Source organism: Poecilia reticulata, chromosome 4 (genome assembly GCF_904066995.2).
Source record: "Poecilia reticulata chromosome 4, P_reticulata-male-v2, whole genome shotgun sequence".
NCBI lineage: Eukaryota > Metazoa > Chordata > Actinopteri > Cyprinodontiformes > Poeciliidae > Poecilia > Poecilia reticulata.
The window spans coordinates 27848744-27867208 of record NC_088833.1 but is presented as its reverse complement, the minus strand read 5'-3'; the positions used below and the strand labels follow the sequence as shown (position 1 = coordinate 27867208).

Sequence of the window (18465 nt, the reverse complement as noted above, 5' to 3'; positions counted from 1 at the left end):
CCAAAGTAATGAATCCATCATATTAGGACAAGACTTTGGTCCTAATATGGTGGACCTAACATGACACTGGACATATAATGGTGCGTTCACACCAAACACATTTTGACCATCAGGCGCATCTGGTTTACATTCAAACTCTATGTGGAGGTGCGTCGAGGGCGGTTGTGGTGCTCTTCGAGCGTCTAGCGCGGCGCCATTTGAACCATTTGAAGCGTTTGACACGTCCAGCGCATCCAATACTTCACATAGACTTTGAATATAAAAGACTTGCCTGACGCTCAAAACGTGTTTGGTGTGAATGCACCATTAGAATGTTTAGTTCCTATCAGTGGCGCAAAAAGTGGGTATGCAGCGCATGCAACGCATAGGGGCGCAGCACCAGAGGGGGCGTCAAAACCCCGTCTGGTGGGGGGGGGGCGCCTATTTATGTTTTCGCATCCACCTGAATAATGTGTAGTTGCGCCACTGGTTCCTATGGTAACAATGACATCATCAGTGATGACATCACTCTTTGATGCATCAAATGAATCTCTCTCTTGAGTGTAGCACACAGACTGTTTTTTCAGACCTGTTCCTTATAAGTTAACTTGTAGGTTCCTGTAACTTTTAAGATATGAATCTTCTACAGGAGCATTAAAATTATTTGAAGGCACAGAATCAGCCTAGTAGGTTCACATTCTCAGGTGAGAGACTCACCTGGTATAACCACCCTGTACACATTTTCCTAAACATGTCAATAATACTTTCCAAAAACTTCCAGAACCATTTTATTTCAAAGCTGATAACTGACGGTGTATTAAGCAATCTGTACATATAAACAGATCGCAATTCAATTCAGCTCCTGCACAGTAGGTTTATACCTCAGCTAACTAGAACCGCCATCGCTCTTTTTCCTCCCAGGGCCCGATGGTTAAGTTGCTCTGACAATGGTAAATAAAACGCAAAAGGAAAAGGGTCTAGTAACGGAGTGTTCCATGTCTGTAGTTCTAAAGAGCAGCTCTGAGGGGCAGACAAAAGTCTACGTCTATTTTGAGTGGCACCGTTTTGTGTCAGACTTTTGTTTTGAGTTGAATTTGGCTCGTTTTGTGTTAACTATGTCGCCACAGTTACTCGAAATGCCAACAAAAGCAATTGCTCCCCACATGGGATCAAGCCACACATTTTGATGTATATATTGTGAAGGGGACATGCAGCGGTACGAGCCGCATTAACGGTACTAGGAAGAGGCAGTTACTTTGAGGTGTAGAACAATAGGTGCCTGCCTATGCACTGCCATGGCAGGGCCCAATTCCGAAATATTATAAATTCAAGATTCCCTCTAGAAAACTTGCAAAGCCTGGTATTTGGTAGTTGGCCTGTCATGTTTTGGGGTTGAAAATGTTTAAAGTTTACAGAGAAAGTGCGTTCTAGCTATAGATTGCACAGTTGGACTTACCCAGGAGAACATGTGCAATACTTCCATGCTGATATGGCTCATCACCAAAGAGCAGCAACTGAAGATTTTACCAGGTCCTTCACCATAGTTTTATGACTGACCCAGTTCACTACAACACAATTGCCAAACCTGATGCACAATAAAACTGACGTCTATAAGCTTCGCACATGTGGTTCTTACTCACGGTCAAATAAAAAAATAATAAAGTCGGTGGGTAATTGTTTATGTCTCGAAATTTTTCAACCTTCATACTAAGGATTTAAATTCACACTCAAAAATTCAGAGAAATAATCATTTTATGTAAGCAAACTATGAATAGTCACAGGAAATGTGTATTCTTCCCACAATGCATTGTGAGACCTGTCACTGCGTTTGTGTAACTACTCACTGCCTCTCTCTGGGCCCCGTTGCTATGGTAATTAATTATCTGCACCTGGGCTGGCTCTCTCTGTCAGACAGTATGCTGGAGACAGAGTTTCTATACTTGAGAGACACCCAGCGACGGTATCAAGGACCCTGACAAAAAACCATAAACCCTAGCAAAATTTTGAAAACATTTTACGGGAGCAGGCATGTGTATCTATGTCATGACAGACTTTTAGACCAGCAGGGCGATATTTGTGCCTGTGAGGGGGAGTTAAAAGAGTTTTGGAGTCAGAAATCCACTGTGCTGTTAGTATGTTTCAGAGAGAAAGCTTACTGATTCTGTGAGACACTCAGCCTCGATTTTTCTCGTTTTTATCAATTTATGTCATCATTTTAACTCAGAATCTCACTAAAAGCAGTAGCTCCCTTCTCGGAATCAAGCTGAACGTTTTGATACCACTTTTATGGGGGTAGACGCAGCGATTCGGGCTGCATTAACGGTGACGGTAGAAAAATAAATTAACTACTAGAAAATTCCTGCAGAAATTTTACGGGGCCTGCCACAGTGTGCCCGTCGGATTTTTAATATAGCGTTCTGATGCAAAAATGAGCAATAATGCTAAAGAAAGCTCCAATGTAGTCAATAACCTGCGGGGAGTCAGAAGCATGTTCACTAAGCTGTACTTGTACCATTTAGTATGTTGCATAAGCTAAAATGAGCCAAAATGCTAATAATAGCATGAATGCTATCAGTAGCATGTGGAGCATCACTGGCATGTTGTCTGTCATTACTTACTCCAATCAGTATATGAAACAATGGTAATAAGTAAGAAAAACATTCTGATGCTCAACATTAGCATAAATGCTAAGCTGACCTAAATTGTAGTCAAAAACTTGTGGAGAGTCAGAAACATGTTGATGAAGCTGTACTTGCACCATTAATATTGTTAAAATTAATGCATAAGGTGAAATTAGCCAAAATGCTAATGTTAGCTTGATTGCTATCAGTATCATGTTTGGCATCACTAGCATGTTGTCTGTCATTACTTACTCCATTCACTATACGAAATGTTGCTAATAAGTAAGAAAAGTGTTCCAATGCTTAATATTAGCATCAAAGCTAAGCTGAGCTACATTGTAGTCCAAAAATACTAACACTCTCTTTGTTTTTAGAAACAAAAACTATGCAATATTTAGTTTGATCATCAACCGGGTTTTTGTTCTATGTTGAATGTTAATGTATTATTAAACAAACTTTGTGTTGGTGTTGCTATTTTGTTAAGCCCAAGTTTAGATCCACGGTTCAGACATTTTATACACTAGAACTCTATTTATTTATTGTGTTATGAATTTGTGCTTTTGTTGTGCAATGTTTGAAGATGTAAAATAGCCTTTTGGCTAATTTCTGCATACTTGCATTAATAAGTTTATCAACATGCACTGTCCCGCTAAATAATAATAAAAGCGACAACTCTTAAATTATGAGTTGGTATGAGCCTACTGGTGAATCTTTGCCCCACGAGACATTAATTGTCCAATTTATGTGCCTGCAATTACTAGGTAATTACTCCATCGCCTACCTTATTTATTATATTATATCATTCTATCTCCTAACAAGAAATTCCTGTGTAATTTTCTATGAGTAGGTGAGGTAATTTAACTCATTATACAGTTAAAAACACTTAATCTTTATTTTTTTTCCCCTTCTTTTTCCACATACTGCTACAGAATTAAAGCAACATTTATTTGTGATCATGCTGTAGTTTAACAAATTCCTGCTGTTTTCCTTTCATCTTTTGATCATATATAATGTGTGGAGCTCATATTTCAGGTGAGTACTGATTATCTGTTATATATTACATGTATTATTGAAAAGTCCACTGTATTTTATCACTAACTGAAATATATCATGTAGATTAATTACAGAGGTGGATGTTTGAAAGCAACTTATTTCTGATAACTATGATTTTCCGTTTACAGCTAATGAAAGCATATTTACACTTAAAGAATCACATCAGTCTTGTAGCCTTTATGAAAAATAAGTTTAAAAATACCTGCTCAAAGGTTGTCAATTTTCAAAAGGTACTTTTAATCTGACAAATGAGCCTCACTGGGAAGCATATTCTAACTTATTAAATATGACTGTAATAATATCACGTTTTTCGTGATGACCTGGCGGAATAAAAAACTTCACTGTAAAAAACTGTTGAGTAGAGGTTGAACAAACTGCTTGTCTCTGTTTAGAATGTCGTGAAGGGAGGCAGCAGACTGTAGAACCGTCCATCAGCTCCAACTCTGACGCTGTTGTCTGTCATCATGCCAGAATGTCAGGCCTCTTGAAAAACAAGTTTGCACAGTGAGTGTGGATAACAGATAACAAAGCTGTGTGTATTTATGGTCAATGATTCAAATCATCGTCCTACCTCCTAACAAGAAATTCTTCTGTTTATGTCACTGTGGCGTAATTGCACTGTCTCAGAGTCCCAACCTACGGTGGCCCTGAAGTGCGAAACGCTTCGACAAATCACTAAACACACAATTACAAATTCAAAACCACAACAATATAACTCAGCACATCTTCAAAATAAGAAAACAACAATATTAGCTTAGCACAGCTACAAATAAACAAATAATTGTGCTAGTTTGTTAGATGTTGTGTTTTTAAATTTGTAGTAATAAACTTGTCTACTGTCTGCTGACATTTTTGTTTTTTAATTTATTTTATTTTCATGGCAGTTTCCCCTCCAAAGTTTGTTTTTCTACTTTGTTCATTTTGAAAAAACGCTTTTTATTTACAAACCGATCACATTAACTTTTATCGTCCACCGTTATGCAAAATTTGCAAGCTCTTATTTTACTTTAAACTTTTTATAAGCTATTACAAATAAAGGTGATTAAGAGATTTTTGTTTTGTAAGCACTTTGTCAGGAACCCATAGCTGAAGGAAATCACCCTTAAAATCCCTAGAAATAACTACTTGACAGTCGACCAAAAATATCAATCACTTTAGAAAAAAAAAAAAAAGAATAAAGATCAGAAATAAATGCTACAGGCCATCCACAGCATTTATGAGAATGACAATTTGAGGCTGCGGCCCGTGGGAGTAGCTAAGCAACCGTGAAGGAAGAATGCCTTAAGAAACAGAAAAAATGCTTAGATTGCTTTGACAGAAGCAGAATATGACTGGGATGGCTTTAAACTCTGAACAAGACTCTGATAGAGCTGTCATTGGAAACAAGTGGCTGTGTAAGGAAACACACACAAACTCATGTCTAACTGCTGCCGTTCAAGGATTTGGGGGAGGGAGAACTCTCACTGGCTTTCACTTCTGGTTCGCGTCACACTGATTGTTTTACTGTCCTGCTCGATCCTCACAGCTTTATTACTGCGGTTTTAGGCAAACAGTGGAAAACTGAGCTAGAAAAATCAGAGCAAGCTAAATCTGCCATCAGGTTTAGAAACAGTGTACTTGTGTAAAGCTTAAGCAATGCACTTTTTTATGTTTCTGCACTGCTTAATGTTATAATACATGGAGGTTAATGTCAAACTGTATCTGTTGTGCATATTTATAATAAAAACACAAAGATGACCAGTTAAATAGTACAATGCAAACTTTTATTGTATCATGTAGTATTTCTGCTGTTGTTTCTGCACTTCATTGATTCACAGTAACATCAAAAAGACAACATACAGTATGTTGTCTTTTTAATGTTCAATACACATGCACATTATGTATGTTAAAAAAGGTAATCCCACTCACACATCCCTTGGAGTACGCTATTTCTATTTCTGACAACTGCACAGGATTTTTGTTACAATCAGGTACAGTATATTATTGTTGTTATTGTTAATTATGTTTATTAAAAATATATATATATATCTTTTGTATGAACCTACCGAATTTGCTCAGTGTGGGACAATGAAGAACATTTCTATTCTAGTCTGTTCAGTCCACTGTCAATTGTATCGACTCTTTCTTTTCTACTAAAAAAGACATATCTTATCTTGCGCCAAATTCATTCAGATTCAACTTCATTGTTATCTACAGTATTGTGAAACAAACACTCCAACAGTCACAATAACAGGAAGTGTTTTGTAAGCTGTCAAATCCTGAAATGTGATCCCTGCACAGATGTATGAGAGAACAAGCCGTTGCTTAGTTTTTGGTGAAAACAGCGTTACATTACTGATAAAGGGATGATTAATTGACAAGGTTTTCTTTTGTGTGGACCAGTCGGCATGATGTGGGCTTTATGAGGGGAGGTGTGGAAGAGGTCCTCAATGGAAAGAGGTTTGGAACCACTGCTTTAACATACAATAATGTACTTCTCATCATGTAGCAGCTACTGAAACATGAAATCGAGTCCCATTCGGATCAGAATTTGCATGGTGACATGCAAAGTGGGCCCGGCAGACGTTTCCTTGGTGACTCACAATATACCAGTTCTTTTGCTATATAACTTGGGCTCATGTTTATTTTTCATCATGCTAATTAGTTTGAAATGCTCTGAATATAAGACACATTAACCCACATTATATTGGCATTTGATGCAGTTAACAGAGGCTTGGTGGCTAAACAAACCAGGATATTGACTCAGTTGCCAACAGTTTTTAAACATGAGATTTTCTTGCAGATTTTCAACTGTATCTTTTTTAACCAAAGTTAAATATGAAGAATATGAGAAATATGAAGACTATATGTATTTGATGTATTTAACCATACTAGTTTATGAATTTCTTCATTTTTATAAGTTCAACCAAAGAAAAATATAGGAACATGAGATTTTGACTGCGTAATTAAATAGTGTCACATTCGAAGTCAGTAAATGTCCTACGAGACAACATGATGTCTCGTAGGACGTATTAGATAAAACTTTTGTTTTATCTAATATGTTTATTTGCATAATTAGAGGAAAAAACCGAAAGGCATTCATTTTAACTCAGACATGTTATATGTAGTACTACAGGCAGTGTGTTATTCTTTGCAACTATCTTTGGAAAGTTTAACATTATTATTAGTTACGGAGCTAAAACGCTCCATGGTCTTTTAGCTAAAGGAAACAATCAACCTAAAAAAAATAATTTAAAAGTGGGCCTGTCTTATATTTGCAAAAAACCTTTTTGTGTGTTTTTATCTAGAATGTTTACAAAGAAAAACTATTTTGTGAGTTTCAATAAAATCTTCCATCTCTATTTTATTATTGAGAATATAAAATAAAAAAGCACAAAGAGTGTATTTTATTTTAAAAAGGCATCTTTTGTGGCTCCCAAAGGATTCCAACTTGCCGATTTTGGTCTTCGTTGGGAAAAATGTGGACGCCACTGATTTAAGCTAATAAAAAAACACACACACACACACACACACTGAGAAAATCAAATCTTAGACTTTCTCTTTTTTTTGCTTTCAGATTCGATTTTGGAGAATATTCTAGTTCATGGGTGCTGCATCCTACCTCTTCTCTTAGCACTTGCTGCACATATACGGAACAAGGAAGTTGGACACCTGCTGCTTTCGTCTGTTTATTCAGCTTCCAACGTTTAGCACATTTCCTCCGAGAGGACAGGTAAGGTGAGTAACAACGTATCGCTTTTTAATAAAATCTAAGTCAGTCAATCTAAGTCATCAGAGGAGCTCCACTGTGTCAGTGGTGGTAAAACCAGAGAACAACGTATTTAAACCCTCTCTGTTGAGCCGACGCACACTTTCCTTCTATCACTAACTAACTAACTAACTAACTAACTAACTGCTCTCTTTGGTTACGTTTCTTCTCCAAGAGTTTGTTTTCGAGGTTCATAATGGCAAGCGAAGAGGAAGGAGTTCCCACAGAGAAGCAGCAGAGCCCGCTCAGCTCCTCCTCCAGCGGACCAGAGGACTCTCAAGAGGCCGCTGGTCGGGCTCATGTCGCCGGGGAGCAGAAGACGGATCTCGAGGCGGCTCGCTCCCAGCTCGGTAACCTCCCCGCGGATTCCTACCTGCAGCACTTCAAAATGAGGAAGTTCTTTGTGTTGAGGGTAAATGGCTCCATTTCCACCTTAAAATGCATTACTTTTTTGATCTTTCAGGAGGTTTTTTTTTTTTTTTGTCGCGTGCGAGAATTAATAATTTATGTATCTTTGATTTACTACTCTTGTTATTGTGGGAAATGATTTTGTGACGTCAGACATTTAAAGAAATTTGTTCTATTTAGTTTTGTTTTATGGACGTATTTGAGGATGGAAATTGTTTAAAACCACCGTACCGTTGTCTCATACAAGTTTATTAATGACTAAAATGTCTGAAATGCAGCATAAAGATTGAGCTGATCAGACAGGTGAACTAAACTAAATCAATTAATCAGAACAAAGGGGCGGCAAATTATTTCATGACAATATGGAGGTTCACCTTTCCCTGGTGTTGAGGTGGAAGATGTCCCCTGGTGCTACTGGTCAGCGATGGTGGTCTGCAAATCTAGTGATGTAGTTTGATTCAAAGTTTACCCTGCAGCCATGCTTGGGGTAAAGCATGGCTGTATACAACAGGGCACTTAACACAAATCCCTGTGGGATACCACTTTGGGATGAGGGTTTTTTTTTTTTGTTTGTTTTTCTGGCATAGATGCGTCTCACTAAACCACAGTGGAACCTTTTTTTTCATATGTGATCAATAGCTGGATGGTACCACTAGCCCAAACCATGAAGGAGGCAACAGGAAGTAGTAAGAAGATAGTGTTTTTAGTTTTTTTTTTTTTTCAGACATGTGCAGCCAGAATCCATAGCTCTTCTGTGAAATCGGCGACTACAGTTTCCCAAAAATGTCACATACTTAGCAGCTCCCAAGCATAACAGGCATGTCTCTCCAACACCTGAATAAAATACCAACATCTCCTCTGATTGGCTGATGGATGAGGGCCAATGCCATGAGTGAATTATAAATATATCTCATTTAACTGTTTACATCTGTCGCCGCCATGATTTTGAATGATTCATCTCCTGAACTAGCTTAGTCATGTGTGATTTTAATTTCATTTCTTATTCCATAGAAACTTTATGGAATTGCAAATTTGTGTTTCTTCACAATTTTGCTATATTCAGCAGAATATTAACAAAGATTTGCGCACATTTGTAACAAAAATGCAGCTACATAAAACACCTGTAATAAATAAACAAACAATCCTTAGCCTGGTGGCCCGCCAGGCTTATGATACACCCTGCCGAATTGTCTGTGAAGAACACTTGCCGTATCAGATTAATCAAACATGCCCGATTAGATCGAAGTACGTTGGGAAGAGTTAATGCTCTGTGTTGAGTAAAGATGACCGCCTCTCTCTCCTCTCATTTTCATGATTAGTGTACAGCCAAGGACCATCAGTCAGAGATGGTAATCTTCAAGGCTGCGTAGACGGATTCATGACCCTGTGTTGAGGAATGCTCTTTCACTGAGATTGATACGACGCTCTAAATTCTCCTGGATCTGTCCTTGTCATTAAAGAATCCCGTCTCTAATGCACACACACACACACTCTTCTGAGTCCGTTTCATCCACGTTCTTCTTCTTTTTTTTTGCCAGCGTACTGAAACTACCATCTCAAAAGCAGCTGTTTGATGTAGGCCTGTTGTGTTGGGTTAGCACTGGGAATGCATCCCAGGCTGCCAGGCCAACTCTGCAGTCAGCCCCAGCCAGAGATTACAGTAAGACTGTCAGGAGTCCTCAGTGTGAACTCCTAATCGTTTTAAGTTCTCAGCTTGGAGTTGAAATAATGAAACAAAGTGAAAGGATAGAATAAGAAAAAACCCGTGGCTGACAGTTTGGAGGGTAGAGTGCAGAATTGCGAACCGGAGCCATCCAGAGCGTCTTCAGATGTCTGTGTTACTAAGATTTTGGTCATGTTCAGCCTCCCCCCACCCCCTTTTTTAAAAATTAAAAAAAAAATTTTTTTATATACAGTCGTTCTCGAACACCTACACTTTACATCTTTGTTTACCGTGGTTCCCCCCCACAAACCACCTCCTTTGTTGTTCTGGTTGTTATCTTTGACGCAGAGCCTCGCTGACATTTCCCTCAGTCCCCCCACCGCACATCAGCCTCAAAGATAACCCTTAAAGCCTCGCTCTGCCACGGCGGAACATTAGAAAGTGACACCCGGGCTTGTTTCCTTGTCTCCTCAGCCCGGCAGTCTCAATCAGGCCGTCAAAGACATCGAAGCTCTGGTGAACAAGGAGGAAGACGGCAGCATTCACGGCACCTGGCTGATGGCAGAGTGAGTTCACGAGACTGTGCGTGTGTGTCCTGTCAGCATGTGGGGAATGTGATGTAACTTGTGATGTGATTGTAGATGAATAGGGACCTGATCATCCTGAGTCTCTAAAAACTGAAGAATACATTTACTTTAATATGCTTTTTACTGTGACACAAAGTGTCCATGAATAAATGCTACAATCAATCCTTCAAAGGATCTGATTTATGAATGGGTGGAATTATGTATATTTTATGCTCGCCTGACCTTTTACTGTTTTTAAATGATTGCAATTATAATGTTATGCTGTGAATAATTCAACGTAGTGTATTTCTGGATCAGGAGTGAATATTTAGCCGTTTTGGTTCTACTTTTGTTTTTAAGTCAATAACCAAGGATGTGTACCATTAAGAAAGTCATGAACTAGGGCTGGGAGATAAATCGATCTGATCAATTAATCACATTTTTTGTTTATGAAGATTCTTTTTTTTTTTTTTTTCACCTATGCACAACTTTGGTTTCAGTGATTTTTAGTACGCCCCGGGCCACCATCTTGTTTTTAAGACAAGATGTTTAACATTGGATGCAGGTCAGCGGGCAGAAAGTACGATCGAAATGAACGCTAAGTTTTTAAAAATATTTTCTGTCATTTGTAATTTCTTTTTAAGAAGAGAAAGGGAGTGAAAAAAATCGATTTAAAATTGAAGATTTTCTTTTTAAGCCAGATCACCCAGCCAGAACATCACAGATGGTACAGATGGTATAAGTAGCTGGCATGCCTGGTACTGATATGTTAAAAAAAATAAAAAATCAAATAGATTCAAGCAAAATCTTCCACTGTAAAATTTAGAAAATCCTAAAAGATATATTTGTGCTACATTTACTGCTCATGGCCTCTTATAATATAAAAACCAATATAAATGTATTTTATCTCCAAGTTTTGGCAGTGAGATTTATGTGAGATGTATTTCTAAACATAATTTACAACATTTTGTCCAAGTTCAGGTTGAAAGCCTTAACAGGTAGGTATATTGAAAATTTAAAAAAGGAATTAAGAAGTGCACAATATGGTTAATGTCAAAAAAATGAACACAAATAAATAAACAGAGAAACTTGGAAGTCTGAATCCAATAAGGGTGGAAATCAGAAAAAGAAATTCTGCAATAGAGTGGTACAACCTGGATCTATTTAATCTCTGGTAACCGTTAAAAGACATTTAACATCGATAAATGCACTTAGTTCAGCGCAGATTCACAACATGTAGTCTTAAGTGTATAAAATAATAAAAAAATTAACACTTACAGCTACAATAGAATAGTTTATGTCTGTGTGTTAGAATGGCCCAGTCAAAGTCCAGAATCTAATTGAGAATCTGTCGAGGCTTAAGATTACTGATCACAGACACTCTGACATGTTTTCCAAAGCATGATGGGAAAAGTTTAATCTCTACTTGTGCAGAGATGGTAGACAAATCCACATCGCCCTTTTGTTTGGTTCTTATAAAATCTTACAGAAACCACATCTTTTCTCTTTCACTTCGCCGTTATGCTCTGCTTTCTGTGGCCTACCTCATAAAATCTGATTTAAAATTCAGTTCTGTAAAAAAAAGGAAAAACGGCTCAAGCGGTATGTATCCTTTTGTAAAATTTCTGTCTTGTCCAAGGAGTAAAAATGCTCTTCCCTGATGTTTCTCCAAAAAATGGAGAAAAAACAAAAACAAAACAAAGAAACTGCAGGTTGCTGCGTAGAAGTTTTTCTCCTCACTTCTCGGCCTCTTCTTCTCGACTCTTCCTGCACCGTTCTGTCCGCCCACACTCTGTTTCTGAATTTCCGCAACACCACAATCCACAATGCTCACACCTAGTCGAGGTTAAGTCATTTGATTTATTACAGTGAAACCTCTTCACCCACACCTATCCCATGATGCCTCGGCTGTGCAGTGAACTGTCTTCGTTGGCCCCTGGCTGCCAGCTACAATCATGAGTGGTTCACTGGGAGAGGGCCACGCACGCTCGGCTCAGCGGGCCGTAAGAAAGAGAGCCACTCTGAGAGGAGCCATGCCACCATGAATTACCACGACTCTAAGGAAATGTGTGTGTGTGTGTGTGTGTGTGTGTGTGTGTGTGTGTGTGTGTGTGTGTGGATGTTTAAGAGATGAAGATGGGGGGGTAACACAACTTTTTAGTCATTTTAATTACGCCAGGAGATTTTCTGGGCACTGATAATGTGCTTCTGCTAAACTGACTGTACCTTCTTTTTTCTTTGTCAGTAAAATTTTCAGGGATTTTGAAAAGCCAGCATGCATATTGTATGATGTTTGCCAAGGGCACTTTTAGAAATTGTGAAAGTTTTACAGTACATAATTGAAGAGATTTGCAAAACATGTTTTTGTGTCTGAGAACTCAAAATAACCTCTCCGTGATTTAAAATTTTTTTCTCTCTCTTACATCTGAACTGATAAACTAAAATTGCATTTTAACAAGTGATCAGTGACCAGTTTTGAATGTTTTTATGCTTTTTACAATCACAATGTTGTAGAGCTACCTTTCTTTCATGCATAATCTAAAAACATTGTCACATGGTTTAAACCAATGTGAAAATCTTGATCATACAGTGAGATTTAGGTTTTATTTACCAGGATTTTACATTATTCATAAATCTACTCTCCATCAGGTTGAATAAGTAAAGTACACTTCTGATTCCACACGCAAAAATACTGTTAAAGATAAATAAACCAAAGCATTAAAACTTATATGTATATCAAAAACAATTTTGTCATGAGTCAAGCTTCATAATGACTTCCCAGTCACTTCAAACATTTGGCATATTGAAGTGAGTGACTCTTCATCAGTGCAGACAGAGAGTTTGCATAGTTTAGCACAGTGGTTCTTAACCAATTGAACCCCTGGGGTTCAATCGAACCCCAGGGGTTCGATGAGTCGGTCTCAGGGGTTCTGTGGAACCTCTGCTGCGGAGGTAAAGACACACTTGTGCAAAGTCGTGATAACTCGCCCCGCTTTACCATCACTTGCTGCAGAGGATCATGTTAACATTGCTTAGCCAATCAGTGCTGCGGAGGAGCAGGTCAACACAGTGAAGTGTTTCTTTAGTTCTGTCCAGACAGGACTCTGATGGAGATGACTCCTTTTAGCATCGTTAGCGGCTAATAATCATCTGGTCGCACTGGTTTCTATCTCGTCTCCAAAAGAACAAAATGCTGCAACACAAATGATTTAAAATGCTTATAAGGCAACAGGCGACAGCCACAATGTTGAGAACTATTGTGACATGTAGTCCCGTCACGATAACAGATTTTGCTGGACGATAAATTGTCCCAGTAATTATTGCGATAAACAATAATGTTGTTCTTTTGAGACCAATTTTAAGGATTATATTGATAATGGTTTTATTGATAGTTTTTCCTCTCAAAGGCCGAAGAAGTTTAATTTTGTAAAGAAAACTGGAAAATATTATATCAAAAATAAAACACAAGCAAAAGCAAATAAAACGGAAATAAAAACCACAAAAAACCATAAGTAAAATCAATCAATCATTCTGCAAACAAAGTTTATTGAGATTTTTTTTTACTTTACAATGTCATTGATTAATTTTTTATTGTGACAGGTTGACACATTGAGCTCGTTGCTTTATCCCCAGTAGCCTCCAAGCTGCTACGACTTTATCTCTACAGGAAGCCTAAAGTTCGCCCTACACGTCTTGCCCTTTCCCTCGTACTGATGATGTCTCACTGTGTGGCTGCTTCAGGGTTGATCACTGGAACAACGAGAAGGAGCGCCTCGTTCTCATCACTGACAACACGCTTCTGATCTTCAAGTACGACTTCGTCCTGCTCTGCTGCGAGCAGATCCAGAAGATCCAGCTCAACTACATAGACCGCATCGCTCACGGTTCCTTCACCTTCCCAAAGCGCTCACTGCTCAAGTAAGTCCCCGCACTTCTCCAGCTGCATAATTCATGCATACAGTGCTGTGAAAAGGTATTTTTTTCCCCCTACATGCTTTTTTTGTTGCACTAACATCTTATAAGATGTTTCAAATCTTATAATTTTTAGTATCGAAGACAACCGGTGTAAATGGACAAATCTGTTTTCAAATGATGTTTTTGTTTACTAAGGGGGAAAAAACTACCCAAAGCAACTTGGCCCTGTATGCAAAAGACATTTCCCTGCCTGGTTGTGCTGCTCTTGGTAGTGGCAGCTTTAGTATAGAGCAGTGGTCCCCAACCCTGGTCCCCAGGGACCGCTGTCCTGCACGTTTTTGATGAGTACGGACTCCAGCACTGCTGATTTATATGATTGCATTACCTCCTTTGCATTCCTGTAAGTGCTATAGAAGTTGGTTAATAACCTATTCATTTAACTCAGGTGTGCAGCAGCAGGGAAACACTTAAAACATGCAGGACAGTGGCCCCTGAGGACCAGGGTTGGGGATCACTGGTATAGAGGTTACAGTAACTGGAAATGAATTTTTTAAATTGCTCTTCTCTGTGAAATTGCTTTAATTCAGCTAGGCCTGTTGCAATACTTGAGTTAATGACATGATTAATGAAAACTAGATCAATAATTTCCATTTGCATGATTTTTTGTTTTTCTCTCTTTCTACCAAAAACTGGATAACAAACGTCTTCAGTTTTGGTCTCAACTATCCCTTTTTTTTTAAGGACAGTTTTATTTACAAAGGCTTGATAACACATTTTATTTGTTTCTGTTTTGTTTATTTATTTTGGATATTTAAAGTGTCTTTCAGTTCCAATGTTAAATGTTGATTAGAATTTAAATTAATCAACACGCTTTTTTTTTTTTTTTGGCTAAATGTGAGATGGATCTTTGTTAGTTTTGGTCAGCAGTGATTTTCAGCTTTAAGCTCTCCTGCAGATGTACTTTTTGTGTGTGATTTTGACTAACCTTGGAATATTGATCTGCTGTTAGAAGTCAAGTCCAGGTTGCTGGTTGACATTGCTACTTAAATTTCCCTCTTTTCAGGGAGTTAGTCGGCAATTTAGAAGCCTTAAAAACCCTCAGCTTAGAGGATTACAAATATTAACCCTAATTATTATGAGCTCTACGCTCTAATTAGTTTCACAAAAGCTAAAATTCCCTGTGAGAAAATGTCCTTGTTCCTCGTGATTAACCAGTATTCTTTGTAGCAAAAGCATGCTTGCTCAATTTTTTTTTGACCTACTTATTCCAGTTTTTCGCTGTTAATATATTTCTTTAATCTTGTATCAGACAGAGTCCATTTAAAATAAATATCTAAGGATGTAATGAAAAGTGTAACACGGTGCAGGGAGCTCGCAGGGACAACGGGGAACGAGAACTCGCTTCGCAGGAGGATGAAAAAAGGGCGAGTTGTGCCTTTTTCTGGGGTGAGGCGCACCGCTGTCATTCGGAGCTGTCACTTAGCTGATTAGTGGCAAAATTAATGTCCTCCTTTCATGTAAACCTTTTAAAGACGGGCCCGGGGGACACCGAACCAACTAAAACTAATTTGATGAATAAAACGTAATGTGGCGCGACAAGCTTAGAGAGCGCAGCCTTTTATTGGAGGGTTTATCTCGGCACGTTGCGCTGAATTATACATAAAACGCCTGCGAAAGCCAACCGGGAGTCCGGCTGTAAAGACACAGTTTTCAAATAGCAAAGGCTTGGGCCTCAAACACTCCCTCTGTCTGTCTGTTTTCTCTTTCAGCTCCTTTTCCTTCTCAGATTTCTTCCTCTGTCCCACAGGAAGCGTGTCCTTTTTTGTCTTGGTTGCGGATCTGCAATCGTGTTCATGTATATATGAAAAGCAAAGTCTTGCTGCTGCTTGAACCTTCCACAGAACTTTCTGTTTCATGAGAACAGATTTTAGGCGGGGAAATAAAAGGTCAGCTCAGGAAATAATATATTTCATATATATTATGCCTTTAAATCCGTCCTTTTCACATGTAAATCGTTTACTTATGGTGTATATAAAGTAGAATGCTTTGGTCTGAATTTCTCATTACTGTAGCTCCACAAACCCCTAGTTTACCCCTGTTCTGAAACGCCTTTTTGGGCGACTCGTTTTGCTGTACTTCTTTTTTTTTATGTGAATGAGACATTTCATGCGTTCCTCTCCACCCCGTTAGACCTTTTTTTTTTTTTTTAGTTTGAAAGCAAAGACGCGAATATCTACCAGCAGAGAAACTTTTTATTCCAAAGTTTGTTAAAGATGTCAACAGCAAAAAACTTGTCCATCCAACCTTACATATTAAAGCCAGAGTCTGACCCAGAGCAGGAGAATGAAGACGACCAACCATGCATTAACCTCAGTGGGGTTAATACTGTATTGACACCATCACCGACCATAACAAGTGCCTACAATATGGAGCTTTGCTGTGCCCCTTGCTTCCATAGAGAGAAGGAAGTGACCCTCAATCAGATGAAGACTTTCTGAAAATCCCTCTCGATGTGGTGCAGGTTGCTGAAGCTCTGCAAACATGGGGGACTTTCCCCTCCGATGTGGGCACATTCCTGAGAAAAATCAAATTTGACCAGACACTTCAAAGAGGCTCTGATGCCGGCGGGGGGTGTTGTAAGGAATGCTGTGGGTTAACACACGCTACAACCACTTGTTTATCTGCGACTTCGACATAACTGAACTTGGACCAAAAAAAATTGCTGCGAGGAAAAAATTGGCGGATTCACAAAACCGATCAGCCGGAAGTCATAACCTTGTTTAACAGTTCCGCTGCAGATGCGGGAACGTCATAGACAAGAAAATGTTAAAGCGAATAGAGAAAAACGAACAGCCTGAAAAATATAACCCAAAAAGAATGTAAAGATATAAATGCAGCACTTTGAGAAGACACTTGCATGTTTTTGCACTCAAAATACACTAAAAGATATTTAAGGCCTTAAAAAGTACATTTTGCACGATATGTTCCCTTTAGCACCGCAATAAACGGAGTAGGAATAAAATTGTAACGTGTCTTTAAAGTCTTGTTTATTTGGTTCTGACATTATAATGTGAGTCTTTGGTAGAGAAATGTAAATAACGTTACTTGGACTGATCTGCTGAAAGCATCTGGGTCATGCAGGTGCCATCATAGTTAGTCCTGAATGGAGCTTTTGATAGTGAAGGAAGCTACCCAGCTCCTGTCACACTGTTCCTCTTTTCATTTTGATACGGTCAGGCTTTTCGGGGTTTTGTAGAGCTGTTATCAGTAGGCAGTATCAGCATGCAAATGTGCCATGCATTCACACACCTTGAACTCCCCCACATCGTGGCAAGCACAATCTTCACTTTATTTTATTGAGATTTTATGTGATAAACCATCAAAAGTAGTGCATACAACTGAGGCCCAGAATTATTCATAATATTCAAAATATTTAGATTTTGAGTGATTTCTCTTTAATGCTTTTAAAAAGAACTGTTATTTCTTATTTGTCATAAGAAATAAGACAGACGTATTTTTATTTGACAAGAAATTGCACTTTATGATCGCTGAGCAGTTTTTTGCATATTCAATACATGACTTTTCTTTGGTGATGAGCTCTAAGTCTTCTAAGGGTTGGAACACCTCCATCACCCTAATCCTTCACTTCCTCCATGGGTTTTTATTTATTTTTTACTAGATCAAGTTGGTACTCTGACTGAGCCGCTTCAAAATATTTTGAGTCATAATAAACATGTTGATGAAATTAAAAGAAGAATTAATCATTTTTTAGCACTTACTTTGCATTGTAGCTGCATTTGATCACATTTTAAAATATATTATTTATTGATGCTCTCATGGAAACAACATCAACAATGCTGTCAGTTCTTCTGATTTTCACACCTCAATAAGGGCCATGAATATGCATATGTATTATTCCAGATGTTGCAGTCATCTGAGAAGATTTTGGAAATTTTCTGATAATTTTATTAGATTTTTTTTTTTTTATGTATTTTTCAAATCGGATCAGTGTTGAATTACACTGTAGAAATTATGCTTCACTTTTTTGTTGAAAGAAAAGTTTATATTGTTCCACATTAACACAGATTAATGAAAATATTTTAGGAATTTAACAATAAACTTTATTTTATATAAATGTTAGAATTTTTGTGGGTATTAGAAAAAAGATCTTTACTGTTCACTATTTTTTTTTTTAATGAAATCTTTAAAGACACTGGAACGACTGCAGGGTTGGTCTTGGAACTTGTTGATAATTGCTTATTGTTCCAATTGGAATTTATAATCCTGATTGATCAAGTTGATTTTCACAACTAACAAGATTTCCAGCAGGTTTACCCTCTGTGTCGCTCCATCCACCTTCACATCATGGCATTGTATTGCATTGACACCATTACTCCGCTATTCTTCCTGTATCTTCTACGTGACTTTTGTACCTCAAAATGAACTTCAACAATCCTTTCCACGAGAGCCCAGAGGTATCATGGAGCTCCTCCACCTGCCGGGTTTTCTGGG

At 38.2% G+C, this 18465-nt stretch overlaps 1 protein-coding gene across 3 annotated transcripts in view; it reads left to right on the top strand.

The window, feature by feature from the left end:
- Positions 1-18465, top strand: part of tprg1 (tumor protein p63 regulated 1) — a 38946-nt gene that overhangs the window by 2144 nt on the left and 18337 nt on the right. Inside the window, exons 2-6 of one of the 3 annotated variants that reach the window (XM_081606621.1) lie at positions 4046-4157; positions 7210-7370; positions 7577-7813; positions 9947-10038; positions 13780-13956. In XM_081606621.1, the coding sequence (XP_081462747.1) occupies positions 7598-7813; positions 9947-10038; positions 13780-13956 (485 nt within the window). In that variant the 5' untranslated portion in view covers positions 4046-4157; positions 7210-7370; positions 7577-7597. Of the gene's footprint in view, positions 1-4042; positions 4158-7209; positions 7371-7576; positions 7814-9946; positions 10039-13779; positions 13957-18465 lie in introns of those variants that run through there. The other 2 variants (XM_008407666.3, XR_014087359.1) reach the window with 2 other exon arrangements.